This window comes from Gymnoscopelus braueri, assembly GCF_963280865.1.
Source record: "Gymnoscopelus braueri genome assembly, chromosome: 6".
Classification (NCBI taxonomy): Eukaryota; Metazoa; Chordata; class Actinopteri; order Myctophiformes; family Myctophidae; genus Gymnoscopelus; species Gymnoscopelus braueri.
Window position 1 is genome coordinate 23,812,481 of NC_137607.1, and position 18,391 is coordinate 23,830,871.

Genomic DNA, 18,391 nt, shown 5'->3' on the forward strand with positions numbered 1-18,391 from the left:
TCATTTTTCAATCAGTTATTCATTCAAGACTTCATGTGTTTCAGTCTTGGACTTACAGGACTCCATGATGCAACATTACATTACAGAAAATATGAACAATGATAACGAGGAGATAAAAATGAAATAACTAATGGAAAGATGAAGGTCTCCCCTTTCATTAGAAGGACAATATCAGTCAGCAGCAGGGACTTGTGAATTCCCCTTTTAAGCTCTTTTTGAGGTCTGATTTAACCACACACTGTATTTTAGCAATACATTTTCTACAATTGGAATTATATATTGTTTCTTTCATACCCAAATCATATTTAATATGTACATCTCTTAGCAATATGACTGGATTCAACCTTCTAGAGAGACTAAATAAAACATAATAATAATCTGTATCAATACACCTCAACACAAACGCACTGAAACCCCCTCTTCTGTCCAACTGGTAATTTAGATTTACCCATTATCTATTTTTAATAACTTCAATGAATGAACAAAGACTAGGAAAACAACAACAATAGACACTGACGGACAATAGAGGCAGACAAATTCTGTTTGCTGGGTTATTTGAATGCGGAAGGCCGTCACTCAGTCTGAAAGCCTCTGAATGGAGCAGAACAATGGTAGAGAAGAGACCACACCTGGATAGAACACCTGGTGAGCGGCACTATAAGAGCACAAAGACAAGACCCATGGCCATTGTGTGTGTGTGTGTGTGTGTGTGTGTGTGTGTGTGTGTGTGTGTGTGTGTGTGTGTGTGTGTGTGTGTGTGTGTGTGTGTGTGTGTGTGTGTGTGCGCGCGTGCGTGCGTGCGTGCGTGCGTGCGTGCGTGCGTGCGTGCGTGCGTGCGTGTAGTTGTCCACAGGAGTGGAAAATGTTTTCCACTTTCAACGTCTTCAATAAGAGACAAACAAGTCCAAGGGGCCAAGTAATTATGATTGCAATGCCTGTAAGTGAAAAGATGTCTGTATTGGATTAAATGGGGTTTGATAATAAAATGTCTTAAAATCCATTGACAGAGCTTGGGAAAGTAACGGCACACAGACCACGTGACTTTGACATGCTACAGGTTTGGAGGTTAGACATGATATTGTAAATGCAGGAATGAATCAGTCTACACAGACACACACAGTCACACACACTGAAACATCAACATGTGTCCCTATAGTTTTAGGATTAGGAAACGTATCACTGACAGAGAAGACGTACCACAATCAGTTACACAAGAGAATATCCTTCCTGTCCAGCTAACCCGCTTTTACACAGAGGACTCCTTTCTCTCTCTCCCTCTCTCTCTACTAGGTACGTTCCTTTCTCATTTATTATGCCGTGGCACCGAACGGACAACCATCCAAAACAGCGTTTGTCTGTATGTCTCCCAAATTCTTGCCCAAATATGGAGATTACTGACGTCATCAATATGATGATGACCCTACTTTTTTATTTCGGCGTGACACCAAAGGGTTCAACCGCCCCAAATATAGAGTTCCACACAGCTCCACACTGACCTCCAAATACTGTCTACACAGGGAATCACCAATATTAGACCCCAATCCAGACTGCAATCCAGTCTTGTTCACTATGTAGATTCTACAAATCATCACTGCCCACTGGTACAGAGTAGCCTCAGTGTTCATGTATGTGCTTTGGCAATGTAAACGTATGTTTTCTAGGCATGTAACGATTTATCGTATATCGATTTAAATCGATTCAAAGTGGTGACAATTTAAATCGATGCAATAAAATATGACATCGCGATGCAACCAGCAGAGGGCGCAATCGAGTCAGACTCCCTCCCTTGTTATCCGCCTACTCGTTTTTTCCCCTCAGGGCCACCATAGCTGCATGCGTTGGTCTCTTCTTCACTCACTCAACGGCAGGCTATGAACGGCAGAGAGGGGTTCACGTCCTCTCAGGTTATGAAATCTAAACAACTAGGATCGCACTGCATAAAGAGGGAAATGTGCGTTGCATACAAACATGTTTATTTGATTGATGAATAGCCCAAACTATACCGTTTACCCCCTCCCCCGTCTGACGACGTTGCTAGGCTGTAGAGTGCAATGAATAATAATCTAATTTAACAATTGTGTCAGACTGCTGACAACGTCAAACTCCTTTCAACACTGTCTTTCAGATATATAGCGAATTTCATTGATACTACTAATCAATTAATTCTTATCTAATCTCATTTGGAGCAGTTTAAAACAGTTTCCCTTATTACATAAATGTGTTGTTTTATACAGAATGCTGAGAATGTAGCAGAGATAAAAAAAATAACTTGTAAATCCCAAGGCAAAGCCTTAGTTTGTTTATTTGAAGAGGTTTTCTTTATAATTTATTTCATCTGGGATATATGTTTCAAAATCCATTTATTTATTTAGGTTTATTATTTATAGACTTATATATTTAAAGTTATTATTTTACAAATAAAAAAGTATATGTCTTAATGTGTCAGTTAATGCATGTACCTCATGAATAAAAAGGCTTTATTTAATTTCATATATTAAAAAGAGGATAAGAGAAAATTTAGTTTTTAAAAAATACATGATTTTTGTAAAATAAATAATCAAGGTTTTTAATAAATGTGCTAAAAAAATCGTGAGAAAATCGTGACAAATCGTATCGTGAACCTCGAATCGTGATTCGAATCGTATCGTGAGTTGAGTGAATCGTTACATGCCTATGTTTTCTCATGCCAATAAAGCCCTTTGAATTGAAATTGTATGTATTTGTAACTGATTTGTACACTCTCGTATTTAAATGAACAGGACTTAGGACTTTACTGTTTATGGTACAATGTGTACAGTACCTTGTCCAACAGGTCCTGACCGTTTCCAATTCAATTCAATTCAAGCTAAATGTGTAAGATGTAATATCTATGATTATTTATAGTAAAGATTGAGACTATATGATGAGAAAGACTAATCCCTTTAAAAGGCCAATATCAGAAATATTGGATACATATTTTAAATTGGATAACATAACAATACATTTGAGAATGACAACTGCAGAAATCTGTAGTTATTTATGTTGGCCTGAGGAAATAATAAAACTAAAACCATTTGACCACTTACGTAGGTGTTCTGAATTTACTGTAGTATTAGCCTCTGTCCACTGCAGACTATGAAATCTCATCATGCGGTTGTCACTACAGTGATTAAAATAAATACATAGAATAATGAGAAATACTAGTGAATGGCAAAAGTGAGACTAAGTATAAACAAATACTTGTTGTACTAATAGTTTGGTGTATATGTGTGTGTGAGTGTGCGTGTGTGTGTGTGTGTGTGTGTGTGTGTGTGTGTGTGTGTGCGTGTGCGTGTGCGTGTGCGTGTGCACGTGCACGTGTGTGTGTGTGTGTGTGTGTGTGTGTGTGTGTGTGTGTGTGTGTGTGTCGTGTTGTGTTGTGTTGTGGAGTACAGTACATTTCACTGCAGTCCACCTCTCGCTTCTCTGAGTGCTATCCATGGTGCTGAATTGATCCTTTGGCGCTACAGGGAAACTAAAGCATTACAAAGAGCAACCGCAAGTAAAGACTGGAAAGGGCCACTTGCCTGCTTAAACACATTACACGAGTCTGCTGACATGTACGCTAGTTCTCAATGTGGGTTCCCGATATCCCCAGGGGTCCTTGTCGGGGTTCCAGGGGGTCCCAGCTAAATGATTATGAACTGATAATTAGAAATTTGTTAGGAACCATATGGACCCTTAAAGGGGAAGACCACCCATTTTCAATATTTAACTATGTCATTAATATAGCATAAAGGAGTTGTGTGGAAATAAGAAAAAATTTAAATGTTAAAAATTTTAAATTTTAAACCCAAATTGATTTTGGGTTTAACATTGCAAATTACACCGTGATGACTCATCATGGTGTAATTTGCAATGTTAAACCCAAAATCAATTTGGGTTTAAAATTTAAAATTTTTAACATTTAAAATTTTTCTTATTTCCACACAACTCCTTTATGCTATATTAATGACATAGTTAAATATTGAAAATGGGTGGTCTTCCCCTTTAATAATAATAATAATAATAATAATAGCTTAGATTTATATAGCACTTTTCTAAGTACACAAAGTCGCTTTATATAAAGAAAACGAAGGAACCTTGCAGGTCAGTCACTCTGAGTGTACCAATGCAACCAAAAGGACCCCGGGTTCATTTGGTTCCCTTTTGTACACTCTTAGAGTTAAATTAACACTAACGATTTGACTGTGTAAATTGGGGTCCCCGAATAAAAAAACAAAAAGGTCTCAAATGCGGGTTTAACTGTGGCCTAATGCATAATGAAACGGGGGTTCCTTGAAATCATTACATTGGTTGATGTTTTTATAGTATTGTATTGTGTATTTGTCTGTCCTTAAATGTTTTGATGAATTGAACACACATGACCCCAATTGAAACAAGCCAGCTTTCTTGGGTTTAATCCTTTTAGCATCCTTTTGTATAGAACTTTCTGTGTTTTTTTGTTGTTGTTGCAAACTGTTAAGAAAGTATTCAATCAAAAGAACCAGTGCAGCGCCAAGAAGGATCAAAAGTATGTCTCACCTTACCCATTATATTGCCACTTTACACAGTAAACAGGAGGAAATAAAGGATATGGCCACTCAGTGACTTTCTTGGCGTACTTCCTGATCACGTTGTCCTCGCTGAAGATGAAGAGGGACCTGTTGACGGTGAGACAGTTGTGTCTGACGGGGATGGGGTTGTACAGGGCCATGGTGCGGGCGCGCTGCGCCTTGGTCTGCTTGAAGGCTGCGGGGGAGATGGAGCCGCCACCTGTGGACACCGCCGCTCCTCCATCCCGGCTCCGCGGACCCCCATCCGTGGAGGAGCCCAGCATTCCGGCCGGAACGTCCTCTCCGAACCGAGCCATTCTGAACCAGAACAAAGCAAACCAAACGAAACGGGGAGAGGAGAGAGCGTGTGAGAGCAGTGTTGCCAGGTTTTGCGAGAGAAATAAGCAACCAGGGTCTATGAAAACAACAAGCTCAAAATAAGCGACTATTATAATATATAGGCCACATGAGCACTTTATAAACCTATATGGGTCGGATATTTGAAAATAGCAGATCTTGTAGAGCTTGTAGATCTGTTTTTTTTTTAAATCTTGGGGAAAAAAGTGAAACATGTTGTATATCTTTTGGAAACATTTTCACACATATCTGACAAAATAGTGTAGCGACCCCGCAAAAGACCCGGCCGTAACTTGCTCCTCCAAGCGAGCTAGCTCTCTTGGCGTTGCTTGTGAGGTTCGATTCCAACTCAGTGCGATTAACATATTCATTTGGGGGGCCTTGATTTGAAAATGTTTGAGAACCACTGGTTTAAAAGCAACATTAGGGGAAAAGCAGAATAAGCAACTAGCCTGGACTTTAGAAACAAGCCCAAAAAAATGCAACTCGCAACCAACCGATATTTACAAGCAACTTTACGAAAAAACAAGCCCAAAGTCGCTTATAATAAGCAAACTTGGCAACACGGAGTGCGAGTGAGAGAGAGAGTAAAGGGGGGAAACGCAGTTATAGGCAGCAGGGCGCGGTACGACGTGCTCGGTTTGTTTGACAGCAATTTGGGGATTCAATTCTGTCTTAATTGAATCACTCATAAATTTTTATTAAAACAATGTCTGTTGTCCAGACAACACTTCATGTTTCCTCAAGAAGTGCGTTTGTGCGTAAAAACTAGCTCTGTTCCATCATAGCGTTTTAGAAGGAGTTCTCCTTAACGCAATGTTACTTTCGAGCCGTTGCCCGCACACCCTCGGTAGCGCAGCGGTCGCAGCCTCTCGTCTCTAGTCAAAATAAAAAATACACCTTTGCTACTCACCAAAACAAAGACGGTTTTAAGATGTCGGAAGCCTACTTTCCTTGGTGGGAACACTCGGAGCCCCCCCACTTTACGTCTAAAATACACTTTTTGACCAAAAGGTTAAAGATAATCCACCGGATAGAAAAAAAGGTTTTCGTTACTCCACTGCGCCCCCTACAGATCTTGTCAATAGAAAAATTCCATTGACCGTATCGGAAAAACCAAGACGCGTAATTACCCCCCAAAAAAACTAATTCAGTTTTGTATCATTTAATACTCCAGTCCACGGTGTCTTAAATGAAATCTAACGGCCGTGAGAATCGGTTTGTATGATCCATCGTGCAGCAGCGCTGTGTCCGATGAGATCCAAGTCCTACTTGCAATAGTAACATCCGCAACAGGTCAACGTGTTCTTGTCAGAACGGTGGTTCCCACTGACTCCCGAGACGAGTGAACAGAAACAAGTGACGAACGATCCTGATCCATCGACTTTCATCTAAGCCAGTGGTTCCCAACCTGTGGGGCGGGACCCCCAGGGGGGTCCCCAGATGACAGTGAAGTGACAGTTTAAGGACTTTTAAGACCTTTTTAAGACCTCAAAAAATAAGAAAGAAAGAAAAGGAAAAACACCATTACTGCATCAAAACTAATCAACAAACTATTGTCAAATAATCTAAGAAAGAAATTCACAAATTGTGAAATTAGCAGATCTACAAGCTCACAAAGCCGCAGCGGCACAATGCCAGGTGTTGTGAGCTTGTAGATCTGCTATTTTCACAATATTTATCTGTGGAACCGACTAGCCAGTGGTTCCCAAGCACTGGGTCGGGACCCATTTATGGGACGCGGACACATTTTTATGGGTCACGACGAGTAAATATCCCTTAACCACTTCAACCCTATATGCATTTTTGTTTCCTACATGAAAAAAAAGAATATCACAAATAATTTGATAAATACATTAATTAGATTTCCGTTAATAAGAAGTTGTGAAAATAGCCGATCTACAAGCTCATAAAGGGTGCCAGACTCTAAAACGTCTCATTTCTAATTTGGGAACCACTGTTCTAAAATATCTGTTCAGTGTTCACATCTATCTCCTTGATTTGTTGATTGATTGCATACTTTATTAACAGTGTGCAAAAAAAGCACAGAAAGTACAGTTCTATACAATTAAACCCAAGAAAGCACCATGGCTTGTTTCCATTGGGTCCTGTGTATTCAATTAATCCTCTCTCTTCTTTTCCTTTGATCCCTCGCCACAGCGATCAGAATAGGCTACCATACGCGTGGTGAACCCACGACGAAAAACTTTTAGCCTTTTCAACAAATGTTTTATTTTCTTTCTTTTCTTTCGTAGTTCTCAAATCAATTGATTGATGAACGCGAAACCGGTGGTTAATCACTGAAATCACACGGACGAGTAGAACAGCTGCTGCTCTCACTGCATCAGGTGGAAAAAGAGCGAAGCAGCAGTGTTGCCAGGTTTTGCGAGAGAAACAAGCAACCATGTCTATGAAAACAAGCCCAAAAGGATCAACTGGCTATGGCTATTTGAAAATAGCCGATCTACAAGCCCGCTTGTATATCTGCTATTTTCCCCCAAAAAGAAAAAGAAAAATCTAGTAATTTTGTGATATGTTTGAAACACTTTAACAAAACAAATCCCTGGCACAAAATATTTTCAGATTGGGGGGGGGGGGTCTGTGGACAAATACATATTAATCTGGGGCGCTTGCCAAGAAAATGTTTGAAGACCACTGGTATAAATAACATTGGGAAAAAATCCCAAATAAGCTACACTTTAGACACGAGCCCCAAAAACCGCAACCACCAATATTTACAAGCAACTTTACATACAAACAAGCCCAAAGTCGCTTATAAATAGCCGACATGGCAACACAGAACTACGGAACGCCTCTCACCCATAGAGTTAAAAATAAGCTCTCACCACGCACGCATCCTTTGCTTTTTAGTTTTGGGGCAATCACTTTAATATTATTGGGCTAACAACCAAATAACAGAAACAGGAAGAAAACTAAATAAGGAAGACAAGGGGGAAAAAAACAGGAAGGAAGACAAGGGGGGGAAAAAAACAGGGGAGGGAGGGAGGGAGGGGATAATAATGGTCATGTATTTCAGAAGTAACCACAGCGCCGCTGGTGTAGTGGTATCATGGAAGATTCCCATTCTTTCGACCCGGGTTCGATTCCCGGGCGGCGCATATCTTTTAATGAATTGAATACACAGACAGGATCACTATGGAAAGCCCTTAGGGCTTTTTGTGGAATCCTTTTAGCACCATTGTATAATCGTACCACTGTACTATTTACAAACTAAGTATTCACTCAATCAATCAATCAAAGTAATAATTTAACCACTTAAACCCTCTATTCTTAGTGAGTTGTTCTGTAGGCCTACTTGGACCGCTTTTGTTGTTGAGGGCTTGTAGATCTGCTATTTTTGGCTAGGCCTAATGTTCCCCCCAGAATTTGATTAACCACTTTGGTTAATAACCAGAGAGTGGTTAATCAAATTTGATGTGAATCAAAGGTTAATAACCTGAAACTCTAACTGAAAGTTAATATAGCCATGTATTGACCAATTATTCAGAACATCAGGCCACAACCCTCAAAGTGGGATATAAATAGACTAATCAATTAGCATCCAAGGAGGAACATATTTAAATTCAGGCAGCTGCAGTCTGACATTTCCATGCCAACTAGTATCCAGCCCTGTCACATTTGGGGGCGAGCTATTCAATTATCACCAATGAAAATAGGGAAGGACTAAATATCTGGGGAGAAATACTCTTTGCACAAAGCCTTGGATCCACTAGACTAGAGCAGTGGTTCCCAAACCTTTTAGCTCAAGACCCAAAAGAGAAATTAGACGTTTGCCCGGGACCCAAACTAGTGAAAATAGCAGATCTACAAGCTCACAACGCGGCGCAAAGTTTACTTCATGAAGGTTTTTTTCATGTATTTATGGACATTTTTATTTATGAAATACTTCAGAAATGTTGGAATTCAGTTATTTGATGAAAAGTTGTGGTTTTATTCTTTTTTTCCCTTCTTTTGAAATATCTATTTTATGGAAGACACAAAAAAGGGGATATTTACTTGCGACCCATAAAAATTGGTCCACGACCCAAACATGGGTCCCGACCCACTGTTTGGAAACCACTGCACTAGAGAACAGATGGAAGAATCCTTGCCTAAAATGTAAGCAAGTAACTAATCATTGCAATGTGTCACAGTGAGGAGTCCTACGTAGGGTTATGATCACATCTGTTTGATTGGGAGGTGACATTTCCACGGGGAAAACTAACCAAACAACTATTAATAAATTAGAAAAGCTAAAATTAACGAATTCCTAATTTCTTAATTCTATCATCACAAACGTGAAAAAGCATCAAACAATAATTAGGCCTGTCACAATTATGGTTGTAATTAAGCTGATCTTAATTATTTGAGATAATCATCGGGGCACGGTGGCGCAGTCGGTAGCGCTGTCGCCTCACAGCTAGAAGATCCTGGTTTCTTAGAAGAAGCTGGGGGCGCTGGGGACGCTGGGGACGTGTCCTCTCCTCCGCGTCATCAGTGCCCAGGTGGGGTTGGCGAAATGTGTGGAGTTTGCATGTTCTCCCCGTGTCCCCTAGGGTAGGTACCCTCACAAAAACATGCAGTAATCCTTGTCTCTATACTGCCTCCCCCTGGTCAGCCGGGGCGCCTGATGGAGGGGAAAGGAACTGGTTGGAATAACGTGTTCCTTCCACGCGCTATACGTCCAACCGGGGAAACTCCCCCCTGTCGGGTGATAAGAGGGCTTGTTAGCTCTCATGCATTGAAGGAGGCATGAGCTCGGCTCTGGGCTCTCCCTAGGCTGGCAGAGGGAGAGTAGCGCCCAGGATTACTTAGACAATTGGCACTGGGTGAAAAAAAGGGGTTGCAAAATCGTGGGATAAAAATGTAGAGATAATCATCATAATCGTTTCCATGTTGAAAAATGTTCATACATTTTCCTTATTGTGGAAATAGGGAATCTACAAGTTTGAAATTATAACATTATACAATTTGATCGTCAGTTCTTTGTATAATTTATTGAAATTATTTGTTATACTGTACAATTTTTGTTTACGAAGCCTAAAAACCTAATAGAAATGTAATTTTCATTTATATTTCCAATGTTCAACGTCAAAAACACAATTGAATCGTTAATCACATTAATCCCAATTATTGTCATGACAATTAATCGTCAGGTATAATTTCATGGTTGTGACAAGTGACAGCCCTCTCAATAACTACTAGAGTCTCCAACACAATCTTACCATTTCTTCAACCATGAGAGTACACAATTGGGGACACTGGAAGCACTGATGAAGCACAACACTATCCTGAGACTGATGGGTACTTAATGATGGTAGTAGTTATGATGGAGACAGTGATCAACGGTGTGTGACATCAAACACATTAAAGCTCCGACAAAACGTTATATGGATGGTAAAAATAGAGCACAGCGCAGAAATCAATCAGGCGACAATTTCTTTTGGAAATGTGAAAAGAGATACCACAAATGTATTCAACAGCCATCCTAATTTGAAGTCATAATGGGTGAAAAAATATCACAGATTTGATTGATATTGATATCCACAGATCAAGGTGATAGAGAATATAACATCTCTGTCGGGTGAAAACCTCATATGTCCAAAACTGTTACTTTTCAGGAATCAAATTTACGAATCAACACAAAAAGAAAAAATACAGAGATAGGAGGTTTCTGCCCGACAGCAACGATAATCTCAGCAACTACAAGTAGGTGATACCATGACCTTGAGGCAGGATAATAGCACAGCAGCAAACCCCTTTACTGGCTCAGATAAGACTTATTATTCAATGTAATTAACAGGGGGATGATAGCAACACACTAATACTCTAACACTAACTAGGCTCTTAGAAATCGGATGCCGGATTTATACTTAGTTGTGTGCCAGTGTCTCACACCACAAATAGCAGATCTACAAGCTCACAACGCGTCATGCTGTGCCACATTGTGAGCTTGTAGATCGTCTATTTTCAGTGCAAGACACACTGTGCAACCAAGTATACAGTAAATCAGGCTCGAGTCTGAGAAGCCTATTGAGTGAAGTGGGCTGTTCTTATAGACCCCTTAACAGACGACGTCACACTGGCTGCAAGCGTCATACTGGTTGCAAATGAAACCCATTCTGTCAGGTCTCGCTAGGATGCGCCTCACTAGCCAACACACAAGAGGGGGTCGGGGTGCGCTGAAACAACAGGTTGAGAATTGATTGCATGAAACAATCACCTGTGCATCCAGTCTCAAACAAATAATTGGTCTATACAGTAATGAGGTATTTGCTCTAAAGGTGCTGATTAATATTTGTATTTTTATTGCAATGGAAATCAACTCTTGCGCAACAAAATGCCTATATCCCAGAGTTAGCTATAGCTTAATATTTGTCATTAGCTATCAATATTAATGTCACAACACATACTGTAGATCTTGAGTTGTGACAGCGAGAACTCAAATACTATGTTTTAAATTGTGGATCTATAAGCAGCGGCTTCACCCCCCCAGAGGCTCAAGAAGGCAGGTCTTCTCACTCCTCTCCTTACCATCTTCTATAGGGGCACCATTAAGTCCATCCTATCTTACGGCTTCACTTCCTGATTCGGCAGCTGTAAGGCACATGAGAAATGTCAGCTGAACCGGGTCGTGAAGATAGCTGGGTGGATCATTGGTGCCTCTGTCCCCTCTTTGTTGGAGCTCTATACAGAACGCTGTGCCCAAAGAGCCACCAGCATCATAAAGGACCCCCAACACCCTTCCCATGGCCTGTTTTTCCTCCTGCATTCGGGAAAGAGTTACAGGAGCATTAAGGCCAAAAGGAGCAGGATGCTGAACAGCTTCTTCCCGAATGCAGTGAGGATTGTAAATAAACTGCGGCCCCTGCCAATGCCCCCGCCGACGCGAGTCGGGGGTCGCGGCCGCCGGGACTCGAGGAATACGCTGGGAGGAATACCGTCGGAGGCCGTGCGACGTGTGATTCGAATTCGGTGCCAATCGGATCCTGCGTTCGTGATATGTGGCGTTTTGATTTTCAGAAATAGGCCCCTCCCACAAATGTAACGGGCCAATCATATTCTCACCCCACTCCTCAGATCACTTCCTTTTAATTTTGAGAGGACTGATACCCCCAAAAATCATGTTTTTGCACCATACAGTGACATTTTGCGCATTTGTGGCGCCCCCTATGGGTCAAAGGGGAAATGCTTTTGGGGATTTGTTGAGTAAACCACCCTTGACATGTGATTCAAATTTGGGATTGACTGGTTGTAATCCACGCGTTTGTAATTTTTGGCATTTTTTGTAAAACAGGCCCCTCCCACTAACTTTGGAAGCCAATTACGGACGAACGGTATGAACTATGAACTATCAAAATTCTGCTTGGATATGTTTATCGCATGGGTCCAGAAATCATGTGTACCGATTTTTGTGAAATATATGTGGGAGGAGGAGCTAAAAGTAAATGGCGGAAAAATCTATCCAAACACAAATGGGTGTGGCCTATATGGGTGGTTGCGTCAAGAGAAGAAAAAAATACTTGAATGGGAGTTTTTTCATTTTCCCACTTTTGCACACCTTGCCTGGCTGTCTGCATTTGTGTTCTCACCACACCAGCACGTGACAGAATCATCCCCAAATAAGTTTACCAGACCCAACTCCCATAATGAGGGCCATGCTATAGATGTGGCATGTGGGAATAAAGATAACTGTTTAAAAATAGAATGTCTCAATGGGTATACCTGACAAGCTTGTCTCTGACACCCGGTCATTATCATACCCTGCTGTTTGGCGTTCTGGGGCTGAACCAACTTCTCTCAAATCTTTCCCAAATTCATGCTCACATGAACTTAATATCAATGACAGCTACTTTGTTTTCCCTAAAAGATAAAATGAACATGGCTCCTGATATTATTGGCAAGCAACATTATATTTGGCGCTTGGCCATAGAACCCTGAACACGCCTGATCTCGTCCAATTCCGGAAGCCACACAGGGTCTGGCCTGGTTAGTATTTGGATGGGAGACCGCATGGGAATACCAGGTGCTATATGCTTAAAGATCTAGTTGTTTTTCACAATTTTAGAGCATATGCGTGGTCATTATATGGGCATACCTAACAATAGATGCCAAAACATTACAAAATCTAAATCAATCAAATCAAAAGTCCCTAAAAAGCCAATCTTAATTACTTCCTGTAAACGAAAACTGCGTGATAACATAGATCAACTTTCATGAATATAAATTAATCTTGATTTAGTTCACCTATGTGATTCCCATAGCTCACGCTCCTCCAAACACAGCTGATTTTAATTATAGAACTACTCCGTTTTGAATCTCATTCAAGATGACTTCCAGACAGTGTATTACTCATTGTAAACTTAATCAGCACACTAAAATATGTATCTGAAAACATTATAGGTTAGAAATAAGCAACTTGGTAACAAAAATTCTGCACAGTGGCCATCTCTCTCTCCCTTACAATGTGCGTGTGGTTCTACCGTGCCATAGCCTGAAGGGATGGAACCTTCTGATTGGTTACAAGGCCGTTTCAGACTGAAACTTCAAAATAAAATGACCGAAAATGTCATTGCACTGGATCTTTAAGGGCAACAGTAGCTGAATTAATAGAGAGGCCGAAGGTCCCCCTGGTCCCCCCTGGCCCAGTCTATGTGTCGAAATGTCCATGAGCAAGACAATTAACCCCTAACTGCTCCCTGGGCGCTGTATTAAGCGATCACTGCTCCAATAGTTAGGATGAGTAAATGGAGAGGACAAATTTCACGTACAGTAAGTGCAAATATACTGTGAAATACATACCTAAAAAGGGGACAAAATTATTATTATCTACCGGTAATGGTATATAACTACACTATATACCTGTTATCTAATATTTGGATGCATTGGTGCTTGGTTAATGTATGTGTAAGATTCAGAACAATACAGTTTGGTGCAGAGACTTTGTCCCCAGGACACCTGAAAAGAAAACATATGTTTTTGGAACAAGTTAATTTATTGCACAACGTTTGACCTGAAAGGTACAGCAAGTACATCATGTACCTGACAAAGACTATTTCAGGTTGAAACATTTTGCAATAAATTCACTTGTTTGGTAGCATTCAAAACTGTGTGCAGATATCTTTTCAGTAGGTATTTTTTTATCCAGCTGTTGAAATCCTTTGTGGATCTGCGTGCATTTCCTTGGACTGCATCCATACAGGACACCGGGCCACAGAAGTCATCAAACACCCACTTACTGTAAATCACACAACCCAAGAACAGAAAGGATTTGTATATCAATAAGTGTAGTCTAGCTGGCAGAAGATACGTGTGACCAAATCACACACCCCAAGAGCAGAAAGGATTTGTATACTTTATCTATAATTGTAGTCTAGTAGATTAGAAGATACTGACCTATTTTTATTTATTTGGCACCACTAGTCCATACCCGGGGATGTGCTCTCTCTTTCTCTGTCTAACCATGATCTGTTCATGTGGGACAAAAACAATTCGGGACTGCTCCGCTCATCTCCTAGTGAAAGGTAGTAGTATGTTACAGCAAAAGTCCAAACCAAGTTTGTTGTGGTGTTGCGTGTTAATGGTATTAATTGAGCACAGCTGGTGAGATAGACAGTGTGGGGGAGAGAGCTGTTAAGAGTGAGGATCGTAGTTGATTTTAATAGAACGAAGTCGTGAACGACTTAAAGGGATATTTCACTTTCAAAAAAACTTTTGGTCATTTTATCATCTACTCAGGCTTTTGTGAGCCCCCCAGACCGTTTTTAAGTTTCTTGATTCAGTATTTAGATATTTGATATTCATTTTATCAGACACGCCCCCTTCCTATACAAACCCATTATAACTTCAAACTCCATTTTTAACATGTTAGATTCATCAAAAATACCCGTCCTTGGTTCTGGTGACTCTCCCTGCCCTCCTAATACGCGAGGGGGCCGTGTTTTTTGGATAACTTTTTTCATTTATTTTTAATATTTATTTTGGAAAATGAAAAAAAATAAATACAATAAAAAATAATAATAAAATAAATGAAAAAAGTAATCAAAAAAACACGGCCCCCTCACGTATTAGGAGGGCAGGGTGAGTCAGCAGAACCAAGGACGGGTGTTTTTGATGAATCTAACAGGTTAAAAATGGAGTTTGAAGTTATAATGGGTTTGTATAGGAAGGGGGCGTGTCTGATAAAATGATTATCAAATATCTAAATACTGAATCAAGCAACTTAAAAACGGTCTGGGGGGCTCACAAAAGCCTGAGTAGACGATAAAATGACCCAAAGTTTTTTTGAAAGTGAAATATCCCTTTAAGGCATTTTTTTTTTAAACAGAGAGAACCACATTTTTGTGACATTTAACATTCAGAAGCCCCCTCAACAATACTGATACACAAACAAAAACAAAACCACTACAACATAAAACACCAAAACAAAAAAAAGAAAACACCAAAGGTACAGGGTCCAACACATCTCTTCACATTGACAACAGAGTACTCAACCTGGAAGTGTCCACTACATTTTTTGCGAACGCGGAAGGAGGCGTGCCTCCGACCAAGTGGAGCTTACTATGTAACCCTGATCAGGTTGTGTGTGTGTCTGTCTGTCTGTGATTCTGTCTGTGTTCATGCTCTCATTGGCTTGCGCCCCCATGTAACTCACATGCGTGCACTGCCTGTAAGCAGCCTCCAGAGTGCGCCAGAGTGCAGGAATTTAGACAATGCACACCAGCCTGCCACACACACACACACACACACACACACACACACACACACACACACACACACACACACACACACACACACACACACACACACACACACACACACACACACACACACACACACACACACACACACACACACACACAGTCAATGTTCTCTCCCCATCACGGTGAAATAACACGGATTACAAGTCCGTAAATACACAATATTTTCGAGCTGCGTTCGCTTCCAGCGTTCGCGCGTCTTACTTGTGAGTAGTAGTATGGTATTGTTAAAGGAGGCTACTGATCGTTTTCCAGCTAGCCAAAGCAGTAGCCATGCAGTGGGAAATCAGCTTGGGATGGGGACATTATAATATCATTTTTGTGAGGCAGGTCGCGGACCCCAGGTGGGACCGGCGTGTGTGACAACCCGGCCGAGGAAGAAATGTCACTTGAAAATGTTCAAATCAGTTTGTGTTTTTACCTATAACTGCACCAATCTGTGTAAAACTTTGTATGTGCACTCCCTAGAGGCCAAGGAAAAACCTTTGCCCTGCATTTTTCACATTTGCGTTTTATAGCGCCACCAGGAGGCTGACTTTTTGCTGAACACTTTTGGCTGAACACATTTTTGGATATTACTCAAGTAAATCGGTACACATGATCTCTATAGTCATGTGATCTGTTAGATTTTTCATATTCCATCCTGATTGCCTAAGAATGACATTTAAAGTTTGCAGGAGTGGCCAGTTTTGAACAAAATGCTGCAAATCATGTCTGATTGCAGTGAAACTTTGCACGCACATTCGCCCTTGTGAATTTGTACTTCCATGTACTGTTGTTCTCATGTCTTACTAAATAAAGTATCAATCAATCAATCAAACGTTGAGGAACAAATGCCACCCTTTCAACATTGCCCTATTATAGCGCCACGCAAATCGTTACACATGATCTCTATAGTCAAGTGATAAAGACGAATCCATCAAATTTTTCACATTCCATCCTGATTGGCGAATTCAGAAGATTGCTGGCCCACATTAACCTATCTGACCTGGCGGAGACCTTTCCACATTAACCTATTTGACTATGGCGGAGACCTTTTTTTCAAGTTTTCTATTGTAGTTCTCACACAGGAAGTGTCTGTTGGGAAGCTGTCTAGTGAGTGAGTGACTGGATGCACAGTACACACACAGAGAGAGAGAGAGAGAGAGAGAGAGAGAGAGAGAGAGAGAGAGAGAGAGAGAGAGAGAGAGAGAGAGAGAGAGAGAAGAGTGTGTGTGTGTGTGTGTGTGTGTGTGTGTGTGTGTGTGTGTGTGTGTGTGTGTGTGTGTGTGTGTGTGTGTGTGTGTTACGTTCCACTATGGTTGCTACTGTGGTTTTCTCCTGTCTGTCTCTCCCCTCTGTCACTCACTACAGGTCTGAAGTCACCAACCCATCAGCTGTCCATCAAACCGTTACCTGGCCCCGCCTTCATCCAATCACCACCATCTGCTGCCTATAAAAGGCTGGGTTCCACCTCAGCTCACTCTCTCACCAACATTCCACCTGTATACAGCTATATGCCCAGAGCTAACCAGAAGCTACTTAAAGTGTTATACAGTTAAACCTGCTATGTGTATGCTGCTGCCTTGGGACAGGAAAGACAGAGGCCTCTGTACATAGCCATCACGTAGGAAGAACATTGTTAAGCACCCTAGGTAAGGGGTGTTTGCCACCTATGTATTTTGACACTGGTCATTGTTAGTGTAGTTAGGTAGGCAGTCTTTTGTTTTGTACTAGTTACGATTTAGTCAGGTAGTTAAGCTGTCCTTTGTTCCCTAGCTGTTTTGTTTGTTATTTTGGCAACACCCGAGTCCCCTGGTAGTGGCTTACTTTTGTTTTGGTTACATCTTATGCCCTGTGCATACTTCCATGTACATATTGTAAATAAGACTGTTGCAGAGTAAAAGCACCTAGCACCTTTTGCTCAACCATTGTTTCGCCTCCATTATTTGCACACCCTTGCTCAACAATCCGTTTTTCCATCCTGTGTTACAAACCCAGACCTAGACCCTAAAGGGTTTTCGTAACTGTGTGTGTGTGTGTGTGTGTGTGTGTGTGTGTGTGTTTTAATCTGTATGCCCATCTGAGTAAGACATGTCAACACATTTTCATCAGCACTTTGAATGTACTTGATGACAAGACTGGTAGGGAGCTTTTTTGTGAACAGATACAGTAGAAAGTAACCTGGACTTAATACCATTTCCGCTGTTTCTTCAAAAGTGATTGACTGTGTGTTTTTTTACACTGTCTTTTGTGTCATGTTTTTTTTCTTCTTTTTTTCACCTTAAGATAATGAATAACCAAATTCGGTTTAGACGTATTTATTCACGTGGCCCTGTGTTAGAAGTTTGTGAAACCATGGATGTCAAGTGAGGACAGCCTTCTCTCAGAGGTTCCTGGATAGTGTTAGTGTAGTTTATAACAGTGGTGATAATGTTTTACTTAAAGGAGAATTTTGGACTAAAGTTTTCTTACCTTTTCTATGACGTTATGATATCTTAGGATGAATGGTACAGTAGAAAATTTTCATAACTCCACCCCTGAGCCGCCACAGCTTAAAAGGTGCGCGGATAGGCCTTAGGTTAGATCACATATTTTAATTGCTTTTTTCCCCCTTTTTTTGGTGAGATCTGACGTTCATAGTGACAGAACACTGTGCAACCAAAAAAAAAAAAAAAAAAAAAAAAAAAAACAGAAGTCTCGCTAGACGAGATTGAAATCTCGAGACTTCAATCTCGTCTA

The 18,391-nt window shown here is 40.8% G+C and overlaps 1 protein-coding gene across 1 annotated transcript in view; it reads right to left on the reverse strand.

The window, feature by feature from the left end:
- Positions 1-18,391, reverse strand: part of cacna1ea (calcium channel, voltage-dependent, R type, alpha 1E subunit a) — a 193,784-nt gene that overhangs the window by 118,054 nt on the left and 57,339 nt on the right. Inside the window, exon 3 of the mRNA XM_080430496.1 lies at positions 4,577-4,871. Coding sequence (XP_080286622.1) covers positions 4,577-4,871 — 295 coding nt within the window. The remainder of the gene's footprint in view (positions 1-4,576; positions 4,872-18,391) is intronic.